The sequence below is a fragment of the Lepisma saccharinum genome, chromosome 26 (genome assembly GCF_977018435.1).
Source record: "Lepisma saccharinum chromosome 26, izLepSacc3.1, whole genome shotgun sequence".
Lineage (NCBI taxonomy): Eukaryota > Metazoa > Arthropoda > Insecta > Zygentoma > Lepismatidae > Lepisma > Lepisma saccharinum.
Window position 1 is genome coordinate 13,181,555 of NC_139254.1, and position 22,862 is coordinate 13,204,416.

A 22,862-nucleotide genomic window follows, 5' to 3' on the forward strand; every position below is an offset into this window, starting at 1 on the left:
TAATGCGCTACACAATTGCTTATATCTGACTAACGGTTGCTTCTGTGTTTCCACTTCTAGTGGAGTATTTCAATCCAAACTCAGCTGATGAATTCCACCCTCAATTAACATACCAGTATTTTGTGTGTGTGACACGCACCCATAAGTGTTCACAAGGGCCCAAATTTAAACTAAATTTGCCTTCACGCCCTCTAAAATCATTCGTACACCCTCCTAGCGTAGCATATCCGCTCTGTTAAGAAATGTTGACCCTGGCAGACCTTGCCAGCTCCAGCTCAGAAATGTGTAGGATAAGCCTTTTAAAGGAAATGGTAAGAACACTGGCCTTTGGCTAGAGGTGACGGGAGGCCAAGCAAAGGCTTAAATAGGTGCGCATGAGAGCGACACGAGGACTTTTTACTTGGAATCATCGGAGAAGCAGCAGCTATTGGTCTGTTTTCTAAACCAATCAGGGTAAGCTATCCTACACTCTTATCTGTCATTCGCATTGCTCAGTTCAGTATAAAACCTAATCATGAGTCTATATTAATGTTAAGTTAAGATATTTGTACCTGGCCCGTTCAGGGCTACCATCAATAGTACTAATCGGGAGGGGCAAGTTGCATCGCTATTTAAGATCCCCGCGTTCATGATGGAACGCTACGCTAGATCAAAATATCGGGGTAAACGCTCAATGAGGTTTTCTTTTGATTGGGGAAGAGGGATTTTTAAGTTCGAAAAGATAAAACTTCGGTATACGAGAGAGAAATTTCCCTCTGGGCCAGGAGCATCCCCGCTATGAACAGAAGCCAATGACGATATTCTTACCGCTCCTGCCGATATCATTACCAGTACCTCAAAATTGTTAGATTCAGTGTCTAAGTTTCTCTTATTGAGTGAAAATACTGTATGAGCTTCACTGTGTACGTGCATATCTCCTATGCAAAGACAAAGCTGTATTTCCAAGCAAACTTGAGAATTGCGGTCGCCTAAAAAGGTTTATTTCAATCCTTATCTTATCATGAACGCCTTCCACATTGTGAGTTCATTATATCCTGGACCTCCTTTAAGAACACTGACTTCAGCATCCACTCCGTCGCTTATTTAACTCGCACAAGCATGCCACTGTGCAGCTACTTCGCTCGAAGATGTAAATTATCTGGGTCAAAGAGGAAGATGACCTTTCCCGATGTCTTATCCCGCACGCATAAAGACAACCAAGTCTGCTCCCAATAATAAAAAGGTCGTTTGCAGCAAAGATGGACCCGGTGGCATTTGATAAACAGAAGCGCCGACCTTAAATGAATTTTATTTCCGAGGAGTCTGTTAATATATCACCCGAAATTGCCCGAGAGCAAGAGACTGTTGAGGACCGAGAGAGGCAACAACGCTGAAGAACTGCCGAAAACAATGTGAGAACAACGGAAGGAATGCACAAACAAATACGGAGGGAAGCTATCTATCACGATGAATGATGCTGTTAGCAGAAGCATCTGTCGTCTAGAACCTCAAGAATTACAAGATAGAGGAATGAGGAGGCTGATGCTGTATGGGGATGTTTGTCGACTATGAAGAGAGCTCGCTGAGGCAGCTAGTTGCTCTGTGATTTAATTTTAAAGTGCTCAGTGATCGTTGTTCATTTGCTTTGGATTGGATTGGTTTAGTTTATTTTACTTCGTTTTTCTGTCACTTCTAGCTAATCGCGAAGATGAGGATGAATGGTGATGAGATAGATGAAGTGACAAATCCAGGGTGGCCACTCTAGGGCCATAATAAAATTCAAGTATAGTTCCCGGTTTTCAACGCGAACTTTTCAAGAATTCAAGGGTAGCAGCAGATGCTTTCTCTATTTCAACCTCTCACCACCCACACACACATACACAGAAATATTCACAATATAAAGGGTCTGTGCAACTCCAATGTATCCAAAAATTCTAATTCAATTCAATTCAATTGAACGGTGTATATATTTAAAATATTCAATTGAAGGTACGGAGTTTACGTTTGGCATTTCGCATAGTCCGGCTGGAAATACATCTGCAAACACAAGTCACGAATGTTACGGGTTGTATGTATCAAAAAGTAAGGTGAATTTGTCTGTAAAACCCAGAGTTTTTTGTGTAGCTAATTAAATTTTTTGTATGTGTCAGGTACCAAGGTGATGCAAGTCTGACGGGAATTACAGTCTTCTACGTCAACCCGTCTGCTACCTAGAGCAATTCAAAGATGGCGCAACGACTTGAACATTACTCCAAGGAGGAGGTGCGCAGTGTTATTCGTTTTTTATGGGGCAAGGGAAAGAAACCATATGAAATTCATTGATAATTCTTGGGAGGTCTATGGAGAGAGTGTTATGTCACAAAAACAAGTGTATGTGTGGTGTAACTCATTTGCAAAGTGACAGATGATGACAGAAGTGGCAGACCAGCAGCGTCCATCACCGACAGCAATGTGTGAGACGTGGATGCGTTGAAGATGAAGACAGAAGAGTCAGGTTGCATGGCATTGCTGATGCATTGAACATCTCATATGGTTCAGTGAGGTGTATCGTCCATGACCAACTTGGCTTCAGGAAAGTGCGTGCGCGCTGAGAGGCCAAAATTCTGAGTGAAAACCAAAAACACCACCGAATGGGCATTTCCCTGACCCACCTCACACGATATGCCCACGAAGGCAGTGGTTCCTATGTTGAATTTTAGTGCGATACCATGTGTCAAAGATACTACAGTTTCATATTTTTTTCTAAGCACGTTTTTCAATAAATCGAAAATTCACCTTACTTTTTGATACACCCTAGTAGTAATCTACGAAAAATTGTTAATTGCATAATTAATTCAAATTTACCTAATCAACTTCAAGATATCTATCTTGCAATAAATAATCTTCCTTCAGTCAGATTGTTCTGCAAAGGATACTAACAAAGCAAATGGATTGAGAGAATTGTGTTTTATCTTCCACGCAGCTTTCTTTTCCGTTTCTTCCCTAAAAAAAATAATAAAAGCTAAACTGGGAAAAACTTGTCTCAGGGCTTTTGTAAATATGTACAAATTCAATAGGATTTGGATTAATAAAAGTTGCAATGTTTCACGTCTACTGAGAAAAACTCAAGCAGAATTCACGCATAATTCCCGGAATTCAAGGAATTCCCGGTGAGTAGCCACCCTGCAAATTACAAATATATGGGCCATTCCATGAGAACTGGTCCTACTCCATGCAAATTGCAAAATCAATTAATATGTAAATTATTTTTGTCTTCAATTGCATTAAGGTTTAGATGTTTGTGAATGCATATAATTCACACATTTCACCAATCAAGTTGCCAGCATATATGCTTCACCGACAAATAAATTCAAAATTTGCTATATTTTTAAAGCGTTACACACGTAACGCACTTTTGTTAATACTTCTCATGCTCAAGTTGTTATTGTTGTTTTCTTTCATTTGTTAGCAGACACCGCAAAGTACGTCATAATTCTATGAATCCAATCTCATGTCTAGAACCTTAAATTTTGTGTCTATGTCACACACGCAACGCTGGAATGCCCCATAGGGACAACAGAACACGAGTCACACACAGGATTATACTAGCTGCGAGACCAGACGACACAGCCTCGCTAGCTGTTAATTTACTCTTTGAATGAACTCCATGCTTACTTTCTCTCAGAACCTGCAAATTCTTCATGGGAACGAGAGGTTACTTCTTCCTGCGACGACGATACAATTTTGATTTATCCAATGCTTAAAATCAAGGGGTTCCAGGTTCGATAGCCGGTGGAGGTACATAGTGGTTCGGATTCCACTTAACCTGTCCAGATTAACCTATATGTGCATAAAGTGGACTTAAAACACAAACTCATCTCAATATAATAAAAAATAAAGACAAATATCAACATTTTGAGAGAATGGAAATAAATTTGCGCCTTATGCGAGACAGTACCTCACCACCGTAAAAAAGATTTTGGTCACCAGCACACATTTATATATCGTATTCGAAACAAACATTTCTCTCTGCGTATAGTTCTCCCTAATAGAGGAATAAACTATGGTGAATGTAAGGGAGATTTCAGACCGAAACGACAAGAACACTCTCAGTAATCAAGGGAATCTTTCGAACCGAAGCGACATGACAAGCTGTACGTGTGTCTTGTCGTCTTCGAGTAACACACACTGGATAGTTTTCTCAATACCGTGCATCGTGTCGCCTCGGTTTGCTGTTCGCAGTGTTGCCCACGGGACGAGACGGGACAGGCTTTTAAAAATTCGAGACGAGACGAGATTGACCATGTGTCATAAGACAAACGAATATTTTCGAGACGAGACAGCATTTCCACGAGACGAGACAGGCCAAAGTCTCGTCTCGTGGGCAACACTAGCTGTTCGTGTATGCGCGGTGAATATTTTGTTTACTCAAGGGAGGGGGGGGGTTACTTGTCAATTCTGTGTGAAATATCCGTGTCGCTTGTCGCTTCTGTGTGAAATCTCCATGTCGCTGGTCGCTTCTGTGTGAAATCTCCGTGTAGCTTCGGCGTTAAATCTCCCGCGTCGCTTCGGCGTGAAATCTCCGCGTCGGTTGTCGCTTCGGCGTGAAATCTCAGTGTCACTTGTCGCTTCATGCGAGATTTCCATCTCCCTGGTCGCTTCGGTGTGGGATCTGTGTCGCTTATCGCCTGCCGCTTGTCCAATTGGTCTTACATCTTCCTAAGTGTATCGTTGATAAATTTTAACCTCTTTTTTGGCACCGTACGATAGAAAAAATATTTCTCCTCAGGGTTTTATCAACTGGGAGGATTCGCTGTGTCGCCTTGAGAGGCCTCGCAAGGCACTCTCTCATACGCCAACAATTTACAACACAGTTCTGAGTTTACTGGACTTTCCAGAATTACCCCTTTCCCCATCCCTCCCCCGGAGAGAACTACTTGGCAAACAGTCTGCTATTGCGGAGATAATGTGTGTCTCGCAAGTACACATGGATTTACGACCTGAGAACTAGATAAGCATGTGGCATAAATTTTCGCATCGCAATAAGGCTGGAAACGCGAAGAAGAAAGGACTCTGGGCTGCAGGGGACGAGGGGGGGAAAATCACGTGACACGCCGTAACAGATGCTGTTGCTTCAGATGGTTATGATTTACTTTAGACCTTGTTTTTTTTGCTTCCTTTCCGAGGATGGTTCTTTACCCTCTTCGCTGATTACATGTGCAAACTGCCACGATGCTGGCAAACAAGGGTGGCGCCTTCAGTGTGAGATTGGTTTTGCAGATATTCCCACATCGAAGATAAAATTTCCCTTTAAAAATCCCTCCCTAGTCGCAAAAGAAGACAAGATTTAATTGATGTTGATGAACAAAGGAAGTAAATACAGGATGACTCAAAAAGTGTCTTCACATTTTAATGAAAAAACACTCTAGAATAGAAGACAAACTCAGTATAGTGCTAGTCTTGGAAGCAACGCCAGTTCGGTATCACTGACACAACCCCAGAGGAAGTCGACCGGACACGTATCTGGTTTCGAACCACCACCTGTTTTTCGGAGAAGCGCTGTTGTCACTCTTGCATGCAGTGTTTAGACATCCATTTATTCACTGCCACGTTATACTCCCAAGGTCTTTATCTAATATATAAAAATGGATGTATGTGTGTATATGTGTTTGTTCCAGCATAACTCTCAAACGCCTGGAGGGATTTGAACCAAACTTGGTACACATATCACTTGCAATCTGAAATACTGTGGGGGTATGACATCCCTGTCACCCTTAGGGGTGGGGGTAGGAGGGATTGACATGTAATAATAATAAAAAACGACCGATATTAGTGTGGAATCCATAGTTTTCGGGGTCGCTAAGATGAATAGTGACGCTCTCAATGCCGTTCAACTTCAAGACACCCATGGCACCCCTAGAGGGTTGGGGGTGGGAAGGGGGTTACATGTACAACGCCGATATTAATGTGGAATACATAGTTTTCGGGGTCGCTAAGATGAATGGTGACACTCCAAATGCCGTTCAACTCCAACACACCCCTGGCACCCCTAGAGGTGGAGTGGGAAGGGGGTGACACATAAAAAGACCGATATTAGTGTGGAATCCATAGTTTTCGGGGTCGCTAAGATGAATAGTGACACTCCAATGCCGTTCAACTCCAAGTTCATTTTACACTATAGTTAGAATTCATTATTTTCCTGTCTAATAGAAGATTGGGATAAATAAATACCCGGGCCACGTCGGGCAATCAGTTAGTATTATATAAAAAAGAAGCACAACATAATAACACAACCTAGCCAAGATAACCCAATCGCAACTTCGCTTCAAAAATCTCTAAAGAAACTGAATTAGCAACACCTGATTTACTTCACGTGGATATGACAAGTTCCGTCATTTCTTGGATGGACGCTATTGGTGGGAAAAGTTTCAGGGGACGATTTACTGGACTCCACGTGGATCTGACATGTGGTTGTTAGAGTGAAAACTGATCTTTCGGAACTTTCTTTGAAGTTAAGTGGTCGTCCAAAGCGGACTTAATGAATTTGAAATGTCATGTGGAAGAAACCGGCCTCCCCCTTTCTCTAATATGCAAATTAGCTATTTTTAGAAAAAATGCAGGATTGTACACTGCTCAAAATAATTAGGGGATCAGGCAAAAATAAGTAGGGGATCAGACCAGATATGTTGTCAGCGCCTGTGTGAGCTACAATCAGCTGCTAAAGCTCCGTAAACGAAAGTTCCAGTGCCTTAAACATGACGTAACCTTTGCACTGGTGATATCAAAGGGTAGAGGGGAGGAGTGTGTGCGTGCTCGAGTTGTATGCTAGTCGTCTCTGGTTAGCGATACAGTTCAGTTGGGGAAGGCAAAGGTTCAGGTGAGAAAGGCAATGCCGCACCAACGTGATTTACCTGAAACCATGGCTTGGAGAGCCATAGGAAGGATTGAAGCTGGGCAGTCACAACGCCAGGTAGCACACGCCATTGGAGTTTCGCAAAGTGTGATTTCCAGACTATGGAATTGTTTTGAAACAACAGGAAGTGTTCACAGAAGACAAGGCCAAGGTCGTCCATGAGCAACAACGTCGAGGAAGGACCGTTATATCTTAATCACAGCCCATCGGAACAGGGGGCAGAATGCAACGCTACTGCAACGTTCCTGGCAAACAGCAACGGGACGCAGTGTCATCTCAAACTGTCCGTAATAATCTTCATGAAGGTGGCCTCTATGCACGTAGGCCCATGGAGTGTATTCCATTAACGTTACAACACCGTAGAGCCCGTAGAAACTGGGCGGAGGAACATCGTGGTTGGGGACATGCCGAATGGAGGTCCGTTCTGTTCTCTGATGAGTCGCGATTCAGTGTGGAACCTGACAGTCGACGTGTTCTCATCTGGAGGGAACGCGCAACACGAAACAACCCAGCTTTGTGCACGAACGCTCCCGATATGGTGGCGGTGGACTGACGGTGTGGGCAGGAATCAGTATTGGTGGACATTCGGACCTGCACATCATCCACGATGTCACCTTGACAGCTCGAAGGTATAGAGACGAGATTTTCCGACCTTATGTCGTGCCTTATGCTGGTGCCGTTGTTGATTCTTTCCGTTTCATGGATGATAATGCTCGTCCACACCGAGCTGGGTTGGTGGACGGCATGCTGGACCAGAAGGGTATCGAGCGTCTGCCATGCCCAGCTTGCTTTCCAGACTTAAATCCAATCGAGCACATCTGGGATGCATTAGGCCGACAAGTTGCAGCTCGATCAGCACCTCCCACAACTCGTGCAGAGCTGGAAATTGCCCTTCTGGCAGAGTGGGGACGTATCCCCCAACAGCTCATTGACCAGCTCATTGATTCCATGCCACGCAGGTGTGCAGCAGTGTTGACTGTTAGGGGAGACCATACACTGTACTAGAGGAGAGTTGCTGTAGTGTTTGTGTCTGTTTTTGTGCTGTCCTACTGATGCTCTAATTGTCATATCGCGTCACATATCATTAATGTCATTAGCATCAGGTATCATGACAGCATATCTTGCTGTAACTAATCTCAGAATGAAATAAAGGATCTGGTATTAGTATGCTTACATAAGTTTTGATATCTGGTCTGATCCCCTACTTATTTTTGCCTGATCCCCTAATTATTTTGAGCAGTGTACATATTGCGTCATATTTCAGCCTGTATGAGAACTAGGGACTTGAAACAAGTTTCCCTTTGTTGCAAAAGGTCTACTCTTTGAAAACAATGCAAAAGTTTGCGCCCTTTTTTCCAAAATAACGGGAGAAGAGGGGGGCGAACGCCAGATTTTTTTTCATTGAAATTTGGGGACTTGGCCCCTCCCAACCACGTTTTTCTCACTTGGGCTTTCTGAATTATACACGGTCGCGTACTCCGATGTTATTGCTTTCAAACAAAAGGTATCCGAAGTAAATTGCTCAAATAGTCTCAGAGATAAAACGTTTTTCTGAAATAAGTGTAAAAATTTAAAAATCGCGCGCAAAGGCCGCGGCGAGAGAGGGCTTACTTTCGAAAAGTGGCTCGGCTGTATAAAGGTTAAGGGACACTCAAAGAACCCGGGACCCTTGGCGTCGTAGCGTGCTGTCATAACCTCTCCGTCACAGTTGACATCTGGGTGCTTGTGGGAAGGTCACCCCTTACACACCAGCAATGTTCGTAAGTGATGTTCATAAGTGAAGCAAAAATGTAAAATAAAATAAATTAAAAAAAAAAAAAGGCACTTGAACGCAGGAAAAAATGATAATTCAGACTGGAGATTTTTTATTAAAACAGCCACTGCCGAGGCGAAATTTTTGCTCTGTCTTACCGACAACATGTGTGCAAAGAAGGTCAAAGGCTCTATCTCCAGTGGAAAGAAAAGAAAAGGAAAAAAAAACGAGTTATACCAACCGTGCTTCCTCCATAGCCATCGATCCCCCAACCAGACTCGTCACATAAAAAAAAGGTGCTCCCCCACACCCTTGTATAGTACAGAAACACAATACACCCTCCGCTAAGGGACCAGTGAGTCAACTCAAGACGTTCCACCGTTGCCAGGTCCTCAGTTTCTCACGATCTCGACAGGAGATAGCCATCTTCCTCGACGCACTTACGTAGTAATGGCTAATTGTGCACCTGGACGGTTGGAACCCGTCACGGAGTGGGCTGCTACGTTCGGGGCAATTGTAAGCACAGCACTGCTGCAACATGTCAGGCTCTGTGAATGCAAAATGTAAAGAAGGGGAAGATTTATATTCCTGCGGCCATGGACCTCGTTCCAAGACAAATGTTACGACTTTAATGTGTAAATTTGGCCCAAAGTTGCAGTCATTTATTTCAGCTTTTCTTTACAGTTACAAGACCTGAAAAGTACGTCCATATATATATATATATATATATATATATATATATATATATATATATATATATATATATATATATATATATATATATATATACTATCGTAATGAAATAGTTATAACGCAGAGAAGCATTTTAAATGTAACTATCAATAGCAAAATAGAGCAAGATCCAACTCAGACGAGCATGGTGAAATCGGATGTTACGCAGCGCGGCATAGTAGCATTAGAATAGCCACTTTACACCTATCCGAGTGATATTCTAGTAGTCAGTTTACACTGATCCGACTGACAACCGAGTAGCCACTTTACACCTATCCAAGTGATATTCTAGTAGTCAGTTTACACTGATCCGACTGACAACCGAGTAGCCACTTTACACCTATCCGAGTGATATTCTAGTAGTCAGTTTACACTGATCCGACTGACAACCGAGTAGCCACTTTACACCTATCCAAGTGATATTCTAGTAGTCAGTTTACACTGATCCGACTGACAACCGAGTAGCCACTTTACACCTATCCAAGTGATATTCTAGTAGTCAGTTTACACTGATCCGACTGACAACCGAGTAGCCACTTTACACCTATCCAAGTGATATTCTAGTAGTCAGTTTACACCGATCCGACTGACAACCGAGTAGCCACTTTACACCTATCCGAGTGATATTCTAGTAGTCAGTTTACACTGATCCGACTGACAACCAAGTAGCCACTTTACACCTATCCAAGTGATATTCTAGTAGTCAGTTTACACTGATCCGACTGACAACCGAGTAGCCACTTTACACCTATCCGAGTGATATTCTAGTAGTCAGTTTACACTGATCCGACTGACAACCGAGTAGCCACTTTACACCTATCCAAGTGATATTCTAGTAGTCAGTTTACACTGATCCGACTGACAACCGAGTAGCCACTTTACACCTATCCAAGTGATATTCTAGTAGTCAGTTTACACTGATCCGACTGACAACCGAGTAGCCACTTTACACCTATCCAAGTTGCATCCGAGTAGCCAGTTTACTCTCATCCGAGTGACATCCTAGTAGCCAGTTTACACCAATTCCAGTGGCCTCCGAGTAGCCAGTTTACTCTAATCCGAGTGACATCCTAGTAGCCAGTTTACATCCCTATCCGAGTATTAATTGAGTAGCCAGTTTACACTGATCTAACCGATAACCGATTACCTAGTTTACATCTATCCGAGTAGCCAGTTTACTCCAATCCGAGTGACAAGCGAGTAGTCTCTTACACCAATGAGAATGGCATTCACATACAGTTTACACATATCCGAGTGACACCCAAATAGGCAGTTTACACCTATCCGAGTGACATCCGAATAGCGAGTTTACATCGATCCGAGTTGTCCGAGCACTTGCACATGGATTGGTGTACACTTGCCAGCAGAATGAAACAATACCCTCAATACTTACACAGGTACGCCAGGAGGTGGATCCCATACGCACTCGCCAGTAGTCAGATTCGCATACATGTGTTCCTTCGTGCGTGGCTCGATTATTTCCACCCACTCCATTCTGAAACAAGAAAACAAAATACGTAAGCAATTGATAACTAACAAAAAGCATTTAAATAAACAAGGTTTTAGAATGAGATGCCCAACAATAAAGCACCATACTTAAAATTGATATACTGATTCACCTTCAAGTAAGTCTTTTCCTGAAAACATGGAATTTGTAGGGGCAATATTCAACTTCTATCATGGGTGGATTAAAGGGGGGTGCAATCCCCTCTTCCCTCCAGAGACATTACACCTTGTGCCACCTACGCAGTGACCAGCCGAACACCAGCATTATCATCACCCATCCAATGTAGAATGGACTAGTTTAAATAGTGTGTAAAAATCAAAATAAGTGGAAGATCTTGATAAATGTTTGTTAAAAGTTATATAATTTATCATAAACTGACGAATTTGTATTTTTGGTGCTCTCTTTCATGTCGACTTTTTGTCTCTGTAGGCTAAATGCGACTAAGGGATGAAAGGACACTGGATTCACAAGGGAACTCCTAAGCCAAGGCCAGGATGAGATTGTAAGTCATCGTTAACATACAAGTAAATAGTGACCCCTCCCCCTGATGTCTACAGGCAATCACCCATCCCCTTTAACATATACAATTAAGCGATCACCTCCCTACACGTCTAAAACTAACGATGAATTGTCGACCAGAGTAAGTGTTAGAGGTGATATCCCGACCTTGGCATCTGCAATTAACAGATCACCCAACGAAGACTAACAATGAACTCTCCATCCACAGCTGGTTCCATTTTCATTATTGACATCACTCGTCTACCTCTTCATGTATTCGCGAAGATGAGGATAAATGGCAAGCCTCGTGAAACAAATGATGCCACTTTCGAACAATGGCGAAGATGAGATGAAAGGTGATACGATGATATTCGTGAAGATTATACTGACTGCGGATCCAGACTCAAGAGCCTCGTCAGTCTGCAAAATCCAGTCCAGGTACTACGTGGAAGCGAGGTTGACACTTCGGTGTCCTTAGAAAGGGTACCTCTTACATCCTTACTTTAAAAATGTGCATAGGGTGTCCGTTTGCTCCATCCTTACCCTAAATTTCATTCCTGGTAAAGACCAAAAACATGCGTTGGTGTATGAAATAGATTTGAAGCAGTGAGGGTAGGGCTGAGCTGATACCACTTTAAACCGATAGTCTTACCGATTTCCACCGATATTTGAAAATTGCAATAATTTAAATTTGTTCAAAATATTGATCAATATTGGTGCGTACATTTTCTTCTCCAATTACAAAGGTCGGTCAAAAAGAAACGCACAATCCAATGTAGCTCGGGACTAGAGAAATGAAATTTTGTAGGTAGAAGCATTGGTCCTTTGGAAATCTCACTCAATGTATGATGCATGTGCTTCACTGCACTGCAGCCATCTTTGTTTCCATGACACGAATGCACGTTCGTAAAACTTTTGAGGTTGGTCTTCACACCACTTTTTCACACACGCAATGAGCTCGTTGTCATCTCCAAACTGTTTTCCACGCAGATGAGCCTTCAGTCTGCCAAACAGATAGAAATCCGATGGCGCTAGGTCAGGACTGTATGAGGGTTGTGGCACCACATCCCAGATGACAAATCTTCTGAACTGTCATGATTGCAGCATGCGGTTGTGCGTTATCGTGATGCAACTTGTATATCCCGATTTCTTGGACTCTTCTCGACATGGAATTAGGCGTTGGTTAGGTGGTAAAGGGCCGCTGCTTCTACCTACAAAATTTCATTTCTCTAGTCCTTACCATTCCCGAGCTACAGTGGATTATGCTTTACTTTTTGACCGACCTTTGTATATGTATCAATTTACAAAGAATTAAAATAGATACAGTAGAGCGTCGATTATCCAAAGTAATTGGCGGACATGGGTGTTCGGAAAACTGGTTTGTTCGGATAATCGAACTGTACATGTTTATTTGCCAAAAAGAAGTACTGTACAGTAAATTTATTCATAAAAACAGGCATCTCTTTAAGTATTACAAAGTAACGTACAAAGGCAACTTTAGTAGGAATATATAGTATGTGGTACAGTTTATTAAACAAAAATATGTACATATTACATACGCATTTTGCATGAACAATACATACACCGACAGAAGTGTGCTGATTGTTGAAACACAGCGACTGGCGGCTTGGCCGGTCAGCAGCGCCTTATGAAGGCCCCATTAGAAGCAATGTTCCGCCAGCGGTGGCTCAGTGCGGCGACTACTGTGGGAAACTTGGTTTGGGAGTGAGGGGGATGATGGACGGTAGGGTGGGAGAGTATAATAACAGGTGCGAGCGAGTACACAGTTCGGTTAAGCGGTCGTTCGGTTGACCGACGTTCGGATAATCGACGCTCTACTGTATTGTGTGATCACAAAATATAATTTTTCGTGCAAAATTGGTGGGAAATAAAAAGAAAGTTTGGATTTGCATAATTCAGACCAAAATGCCAGAAAAGTATGGGCTGGTATCGGAACACGAATTACAACCGATACTTTCCGATACAATACCACTGGTATCGGCTCAGCCCTAATGTAGGGTTGTGCGTGCAGGCCTGGACTCGAACCTTGGAACTTGCGGTGGCTACGCTGAACTTTGCAACGTGTTACACGAATTACACGTCCTTGTAAACCCTACACCTCGCGGATGGCTCACCCACACGAACTTCTGTTTGCTTTTGCAACTCCCATTTATTCCCAAGCAGATGCAGGCGAGGGAAGCGTTGGAGGAGCCCAAACTAAACTTAGACCCGCCGCTGGATCATCGCTGCAGCGTTTTTCAATCAAAGTTTAAACCGGCTGACAGGATTTCTGCAAAGTTTCGCGTAAAAAAACGTCTCTCGAGGTCCAACATGAACACACACGGTCCGCGCTAAGTGGTAAATTTCGTTATCGTAAATCATGTATGCAAAATCCCTCGGTCTCACGCTTTCTCCATTCAGTGGTATTGATTCTGCTTTGACGCTGTCCAAACTCGAACATTAAACTACGCAACTTTCATTCGATGCGCCGATTTTGACTGTATGGAGTACGTGGTTAAAACACACAGAGATACGCATTTATGTTGGAGTTTGTTCTCCTAGTCCACTTTATGCACAGATAGGCTAATCGGGACTGGATTTACGGTTTAAAGAGGGATAAGGATCACTATATTCCTCCATATATCGATGACGTTACCATTAAACTATCGGGGAGTCGCACAATATGTGTGTGCTAGGCACGGAACAAATGAATCGGTATTGTGTTAATTTAGGCTGATATAGGACTATCGGCGGATCAGTTAAATTACAAATCAGAAATATCTATAAACAGATATTCAATACACTGCAAAATCCTGTCATTGTGCTATCATTTTTACGAATATTAAAGTAAAATTAATAGATTCTGGGTTTGTACGGTTACAAGCAAATGTATAAATACAAAGTTTGTATTCTTAAAGGACAACATAGTAAAGTAACATCTGGTTACATATATTAATAAAGGAGGTAAATGAGAAATTAGTTTTTTTTGTGAAACATGCAATTTTCTGTATATACCGCGCTCCTCTCGACATACAAACAAAAGATCGATTATAAATTTTTATTCTGAAATATGAAAAACATGCCGGTGCGGCGTATTATTATGTACAGTCGGAAAAAAATGTGTGTATATATACAGGGTGACTGGTAATTAGATGTATTCGATGAAAGGGGTTAAAGTAGAGACAATTTGCAATAAATTTGACCATATGATACCCCGTCCAAAAATTAGTAGTTTTCGAGATAATCGAATTTCTATTGTTTTTTTTAAAAAAATACAATTTTCCACATAAAAAAATGAATTGAGAAAAAAATGCTCATTGTATGCCACTTATTTCAGCGTTTTCTGATAGGTAACAAATAAGTGGTTCGTTAAAAAAAAAAGTTTTTCCCAAATAACAATCACATGTAAGTAACGGGTGGGTCTAAACTTACAAGTGATGATAAAAAAATGCACTCTTAGTTTACTTGGCAACGTATTAATAACAAAAATGGTATGACACGAAGCGTACAAATTACTTTAATTACTTCCTTGTGTCATCTGTTATCCAACAAGGTACAAATGTTGCTAACATTCACATTTGTGTACAAGAAATAATACTTTATTCATCTTCATGTGAATGGAATCAATGAACAATACAATTAAAGAACATTACACGTCTTGCTCAAAGTGGGCACCTCCGCTACGAATGCAGGCACGCAGGTTTTTACGGATATTTGCTCTCTTAACTCGTGATGTGATGGTGTCCTTGATGTGTCGACCAGCTGTTAAGATCCTATCCCTGAGCTCTTCTTGCGAGTTTACCGGTGTCTTGTAAACTAATTCTTTCATGTGGCTCCAAATGTAAAGGTCGCAAGGCGTGGGGATCGAGCTGGGCAGTCATCATGCTGATAGATCATGTCATGTCTTGTAGAGGAACATCCTCCAACAACATTGCCATTCCGTTCCTCGAAAAATGTTCATAAGTGATGTCATTTAAGATTTGGGGCAGAAAAATGGCTCGATCAAATGATTGTTGATGACGCCCATCAATACTTCTGCCTGGGCGTGCGACAGTGGCTGGATGAAAATTACCCAAAGAAATGGATTGGCCGAGGCGGTCCGATTCCCTGGCCGGCTCGATCCCCCGATTTGACGCCTTGCGACTTTTACATTTGGAGCCACATGAAAGACTTAGTTTAAAAGACACCGGTAAACTCGCAAGAAGAGCTCAGGGAGAGGATCTTAACAGCTGGTCGACACATCAAGGACACCATCACATCACGAGTTAAGAGAGCAAATATCCGTAAAAACCTGTGTGCCTGCATTCGTAGCGGAGGTGCCCACTTTGAGCAAGACGTGTAATGTTCTTTAATTGTATTGTTCATTGATTCCATTCACATGAAGATGAATAAAGTATTATTTCTTGTACACAAATGTGAATGTTAGCAACATTTGTACCTTGTTGGATAACAGATGACACAAGGAAGTAATTAAAGTAATTTGTACGCTTCGTGTCATACCATTTTTGTTATTAATACGTTGCCAAGTAAACTAAGAGTGCATTTTTTTATCATCACTTGTAAGTTTAGACCCACCCGTTACTTACATGTGATTGTTATTTGGGAAAAACTTTTTTTTTTAACGAACCACTTATTTGTTACCTATCAGAAAACGCTGAAATAAGTGGCATACAATGAGCATTTTTTTCTCAATTCATTTTTTTATGTGGAAAATTGTCATTTTTTAAAAAAAACAATAGAAATTCGATTATCTCGAAAACTACTAATTTTTGGACGGGGTATCATATGGTCAAATTTATTGCAAATTGTCTCTACTTTAACCCCTTTCAGGGAATACATCTAATTACCAGTCACCCTGTATATTGCGGAACAGATATATTTTCCATATTTGAGAATAAGTACGAAGAATCGATTGTATTGACAAGAAATTTTCCAGCAGAAATAATGATTATGAATGAAAATACCGGTGTTCTTAATAGCTCCTGCAATTAACCTTATATTAGTCGTGTTAACAGTGTTACCATACCAACCTGAACTGTGAAGAGTAAAGGAAACCCTCTTTTCCTTCTGGAAAAAAAAAAGGACTGTTTTCAGAATCCCTACTCATTTTGAGGAAGCAAATTTCTTACAGTTCCACGGGTATTTTCAAGTAAAATTGCGAACCCATCCTACATTGCGGAAACATAAACATACTTTAGCTCTGTTTAAGTTTTTTCTTCTTTTACATGCAAGCGCTTGTGGTCATTGAATTCCTAATCACAGGGTTCATAAATATTAGGGAATACTTAATATTCCCGACGTTTCCAGATCAGTGGGAATCGTGTGTGTGTCCGCGCGCAATTAGGATATTCGTATCGCTACAGTCTCCAACATAAAACAAACATTTCTACTTTGATGCCGAGTTCATGGGACAATAGATAATTCTAGTTGCAAATCAAATTACTGTGGCAACAGGCTTTGCTTCATTACAAATGAGCACCAATGTTGGACTCAGTACTTTGTCTTGCATAGCTCACACGATAATTTATGAGGGGCACGTAACTTCATAGGCGACTTGAATTTAGACAACCAAATTTACTTTCGTGTAGAGCATGCGTGCATATGTGACAGGATAGAAAGGATAAACTGTCGTTTGATTGATTGATTTAGTTTATTAATTTACTCCACTTCTCTGTCACTTTTGGCTAATCGCGAAGATGAGGATGAGGATTTGATTGAGTTTGTGTTTCAAGACTACTTTATGCACAGTAAGGCTAATCGGGACTGGACGCATAGTTTAAAGTGGTATCCGAACCACTATGTTCATCCACACGGGTATCGAACCCGGGACTTCTTGATTACAAGGCTACAATGTTACCACTACGCCATCGGGGAGGCTCAAGCCGGGATTCGAACCCAAGACCTAAGTCGCAGCGCGGTGTGCTAATTACTCCGCCACGGAGGTCGACAGGTTGAGTGATGATATATGATGAAACTGATGAAGGAACACACACACACAGAGTACCCATGCCGGGTCGGGATTTGAACTCGGGACCCGTAGCATCGTAGCGCACTGTGCTAACCACTCCGCCACGGAGTTCGACGAAAAGACTGTCGAGTCTTGGCGGAAGGGCAACACTGCGTGGTTCACAAATTAAGAGAACTGAACATAAATTATGGATAATGAAGGAAAGTACATGCTTTCTCTGCATGTGAAGCTGATAAAGCAATTAGGTATGTGGAGATAAGGTTCTGAAGCTCGAGGAAAAGAAACTTGTTGAATGAGCAGGCACAGTGTTGAAACTTGGAGAACGTTGCGATGCAAACACAAGGCAGGTCGGTCCTTTTTGGTGAAAGAGTCATTATATTAGTGTGCGGGATAATGGAGCTCAATCACGAAATGGTGCGCGGTTCTATGTTATGTAAATAAGGTGGTTTGTGCATAAATATAGATTACCGAACCAGCAGGTTGTTCTAGGTCTCCCCTCAGTTTCTGGGTTCGAATCCAGAGTTAAGGCGCTGATTCTTCTTTATATCCGCCTCCAATCCACATAATGAACTCTATAATCCAGTCTCAACTGTTGCAAATTACATAGAAGCCGAAAGTGTAACCGGAATAAGTAAAAACACACATACGCACATATACGAGGTGCACACCAAAAGTACGTGCCGTTTTGTTCTGAAGTCAACATTTCTTCTCTTTTCAGGGAAATAACTATGGCATCGGAGACTTCCATCCTTCGTCTTCAAGCAGTGTCAGTTTTGTGTGCTAGGTGGCAGTAGTTGAGTGACAGTGCCTGAAGGAGTAAGACGTGTTTCTGATACTGCCTGGGGAAATGGAATTTCCACTTGAAGAGCAACGGGTAATTGTGAAATTCCTTACCGCAGCTGGACGTTGTGCAGCCGATATTCATCGCCAACTGGAGGCCGTGTGTGGTGATAGTGCTCTTGCAGAAAACACTGTTAGGAAGTGGGTGCGTGAGTTAAAAGATGGACGAACGAGTGTGAAAGACGAGCAGAGGTCTGGACGTCCGAAAACAGCATCAACTGATGCTAACATTGACCGTGTTGAACATTTTATCATGGAAGATAGGCGTGTCACCATGCAGGAGATTTGTGATACCCTGGGGCTAACAATGGGAACAGTAGAACGAATAATCACCAAAGATTTGTGCCTAAAGAAAGTTTCCTCTCGCTGGGTTCCACGATTGCTTAGTGACGATCAAAAAGATGCTCGCGTTCGATCCAGTGTTGCAAATTTGACACGACCTCATTCTTGGCTGACCACGGTATTGAACTTCTGACACATCCACCATACTCACCAGATTTAGCCCCGAGTGACTTCTGGTTGTTCCCAAACCTCAAGAATTCTCTTCGTGGACGCCATTTTGCCAATAGATCATCCCTGGGAAGTGCTGTTTTCCAGTATCTAAAACATACCTCCAAATATGACTATGCCACATGCTACACAAAATGGACTGAGCGATGGCAACTATGTATCAATAAAGAGGGAGAGTTTGTTGAAAAATAAACACAGGTTATTTCATTGTATTTCATTTTTCTTGAAAATTAGAACGAAACGGCACGTACTTTTGGTGTGCACCTCGTATATCGTTTCCTGTCGGGGAAGAAAGGTTCCCGGTATTCTTCAAGAGTTGTTTGCTAAAATAAAATCTTACCAATTTTATTCTTACCTATAATAAGGCCACAGAGGATAGAGTCCGGGAGCCCTCCCACCAAAGGCAAGAGCGCTAACTATTTAGCTACACGGGAAGCTCCAACTACTACAATATCAATCTTTCAAAACAAACCTCGCCAATTCAAGGTCTACTCCCATAATGTGAGATGATTGATTATATTATGAAATTGATGAAGGGACATTCACAAAGAACACCCATGCCCAGGCCGGGAGTCGAACCTGAAACCACTGTAGTTGCAGGAGAGGGATTGAACGCAAGAGAATGAGAAAAAAGCATTTATACCATACAAAGAACAAATCTTCATTTTCTTACAGATGCATCTCTTATTTGACTCCATGCATGCATTTACGAGAAATCACATTACGTAAAAGGATGTCTCTTGAGAGCGTGTATATCAAGAGAACAACTAACAATAGAAACAAAATACCATGCATTAAACATTTAAGAATAGCACGAAAGGCATTGTAGTCTCGCATCCCAGCAACTGTGCTTGTACTTAAAAGAGCTAACCGTTGCGGCTCCAAAACCATGAAGAAAGATTCCGTCGGATGTTCCTTTATGGAAAGTTGCTCGCGGCAAGGGCATTCGACTTCAAAGACATCAGTTTTTGACGTCATCTCACGCAGCCAACCGGAGACGAACAGGATTTTTCATACTGTGTCGTTTTGTAGAGCCCAAAAAGCTCGGGCAAACGCATTTGCACGACCACGCACATATTCGTTGGTCCTTCCGCCCTTCACTCAAGATCTCATAGAATTCAGAGAAGAGCAGGATAAATATAGACAGATGCAGTGGCGTATTTTGAACGTATCAGTTTGTAATAAGGAGCTAATATTGAATTCTCAATCTGTGGGCGTTTCATGAATATCTCACACCCACTTCTTCCAGTTCCAGAATTGGCTTCACGGCCAGTGGTGTTCCCAGCAGGGAATTCTCCCAGGCTCTAGGAATTTTGAAGCCAAAGATGTACAAGAAACAAGAGAAATCAGACGTCATGCACTAATTGTATGATTCATTGATTGATTGAGTTTGTGTTCTAAGTCCACCTTATGCACACAAACACACAAAGGTTAATCGGGATTGGACCTACAGTTTAAAGTGCGATCCGAACCACTATGTCCTTCAGCGGGTATCGAACCCGGGATAAATGATCAGAAGCCGACGACGCTACCACTGCGCCATCGGGGAGGCCCTCACTAATTGCATGGCGTTTGATTGCTTGACTCATGGTTGCTTCTGCGTTTCCTTGTCTAGTGCAACATAAGCACCTGAAATATAGTCTGTTTCCTCATCTAGTGGAACATAAGCACCTGTCTATCAATCTTGAACTCAGTTGATTAATAAAAACGAAAAGTGTAAGAACTTTCACATACTGAGATTAATAGTAAGGACTGCAGGTAAAGCAAATTTTGTAAATTTAATGTCTAATAAGAAAACAAAAATAAGTACATTGTCCAAGTACAAGATTTATCCACGCCAATTAACATACCAATCAAATTGCTTGCGACACTCGTCCATAAAATTAAAAAATCACCTTTGGTGCTAAATATGGTTTAATTCCCCAAAAACGATCGCATATCCTTCTAGATCGAAATCTAGCGATAAACCTTTAAGAAGGAAAAGAGGGAATTTCAAGTTCGAAACATCACTGTTCCCGCTCGCTCTAGGATTCACACAGCTCCTCATCAATGGGTACCACACTGTGATACCTACGGCTCTACATGAAGGAGGGATGCAAGCAGTGCAAAATGGGCGCATGTGCCGATACACCCAAAGTATTTAATTCAATCAATCAATAACAGTTGCTATTTCCACATGGGTTTTGTAATTGTAATTATGCGAGGGGGAGAGGCTACAATCTCGATACTAGAGATAGCCATATCCGGATTCTAATACATCTGGCTCCGGGTAACCGGATCCGAAAATTGTTGGCCATCCCTTCTCCACACGAGGATGGTCCAATCTCGTCTTGGTATAGTCGCAGTCCTCGCTTGAACGCCACTTTACTTCAAAGAAAGTTCCGAAAGATCAGTTTCAATCTGACAACCACATGTCAAGTCCACGTGGAGCCCAGTAAATCCTCCCCTCAAACTTTACCCCCCAATAGCGTCCGTTTTAGGAACTGACAGTACTTGCGAAGTTCACGTTGACTGAATTCCAATTTAGAAATTTCATAAAGTGAGGTTGCTCTTTATCTTTTCTAGGTTGTTGTATTGCGTTGTGCTATTCTTTAAATACAATGTGGAGACCTTGGGAGTGTAATGTCGTTGCAGTTCGTGTTGGATGTCTAAATACTGCAGGTAAAAGTTACAACAGCGCTTCTCAGAAAAACAGATGCTGGCTCGTCCTGTCGGCTTCCTCTCGAGCTGTTTCAAAGATACCGAACTGTAGTTCCAATGAGGACTCGACCCATACGCCATCCCTGCCAAAGAGCAAAGGGACTCTTTACTTGATAACATGGAGCGAATTTATAATATAGAGAATGTCTCCAATTTCGTTAATATTTGGTATACTAACTAAATTACCTTTCTTATATGTAATTTTTCTTTCTATTTTTTTACTTCTCTGTAATTTTTATATTTTTTTTCTTTCTTTTCTTTTTCAATATTTTAATTATTTCATATTCAATTTTTTTTGTAAACATGGTCAAGTGGAAGAAAAGGCTCCACAGCCTTAACTTCGCCATGTAATAATAATAATAATAATAATAATAATAAATTTTCTTTATTCAGCGGGCGAGGTTCAGCCAACGGCTGCTCTGCCACCTAACCCTTGTCAATATGATAATACATATGAGATTATTATAAACTTATGGAGCAGTAAGCTAAGCGTAAATAATAATAATAATACAAATAAAAAATTAAAAAATAAGAAAGAAAAAAATACATAGGAATTAGTTGCATACAAAAACTAGAAATACAAAAGACAATAGTAATAATAATACAATAATACAATTCCTTTTAGTGAGTGACTTGATACCTTCAGTATGTGCCCCGACTCTGCCATTGTTCCATTAACAGCAGATCTTTTATTTTACGTTTGAAATATAATGGGTTATTTACACTAGCGATATTTTCAGGCAATGCATTCCATGCTTTGGGAGCCGAAAAGGAGAAAGATGATTTGTAGGCCGTGGTAGAGTGATGGGGTAAATCGAAGTTGAAATAAATAAATTTGGCCTTCTAATCACGAATCTGTTGTTAAAATGCGTGGGTCACGTGTGGAAATCACGAAAAAAAACGATATAAGTGGATCTTTTTTTAGAGCTGTATCGCATTTTTTACGAACAAAATTCTAACTAAGCTTGCCTAACCTAACCATACCGCAAATGGTTAGTGGGGCTATCCGTGAATGGTTTGTGGGGCTACCCGTGCATGGTTCGTGGGACTACCCGTGCATAATGTACAGATTAGAAGGCCAAAATTAGTTAATATACCAAATATTAACGAAATTCGAGATCATTTCTTACCCTAACCTTACCGGAAATGGTTCGTGGGGATATCAGTGAAATGTTTTGCCAATGAGCACATATTGTAACAAAATATAAGTCTTGTAGCACTAGCTTCCTCACTACGCAACACGCCATTTTTATAGAACAACGCTCGAACACCGTTGCCAAACTGTAATCAAAGTCCGCATTCCACCCGGCAACGAAGCAACGGTGTGGCAACGCTGTAGACACCGCAACGAATGCCGAACGTCACTTGTTCATATCATCAAACATAATTCCTATGTTTCTGTATGGAGAATGATCGCGGTAATGAAGAACGTAATTTTGCAACATATATAGACGTAAGTGTACAATTTTTACACGTCACCCCC

At 41.6% G+C, this 22,862-nt stretch overlaps 2 protein-coding genes across 7 annotated transcripts in view; one reads left to right on the forward strand and one right to left on the reverse strand.

Moving 5' to 3' along the window:
• RhoGAP93B (MyTH4 and RhoGAP_KIAA1688 domain-containing protein RhoGAP93B) overlaps window positions 1-22,862 on the reverse strand; it is a 246,824-nt gene that overhangs the window by 166,381 nt on the left and 57,581 nt on the right. For all 6 annotated transcript variants that reach the window (XM_083112483.1, XM_083112485.1, XM_083112484.1 and 3 more), the window contains exon 2: window positions 10,750-10,851. In XM_083112483.1, coding sequence (XP_082968609.1) covers window positions 10,750-10,850 — 101 coding nt within the window. In that variant the 5' untranslated portion in view covers window position 10,851. The remainder of the gene's footprint in view (window positions 1-10,749; window positions 10,852-22,862) is intronic.
• LOC145979384 (protein GVQW3-like) lies at window positions 18,177-18,644 on the forward strand. Its single transcript, XM_083112252.1, has one exon. It carries the CDS (start codon window positions 18,177-18,179, stop codon window positions 18,642-18,644), a length of 468 nt encoding a protein of 155 aa, XP_082968378.1.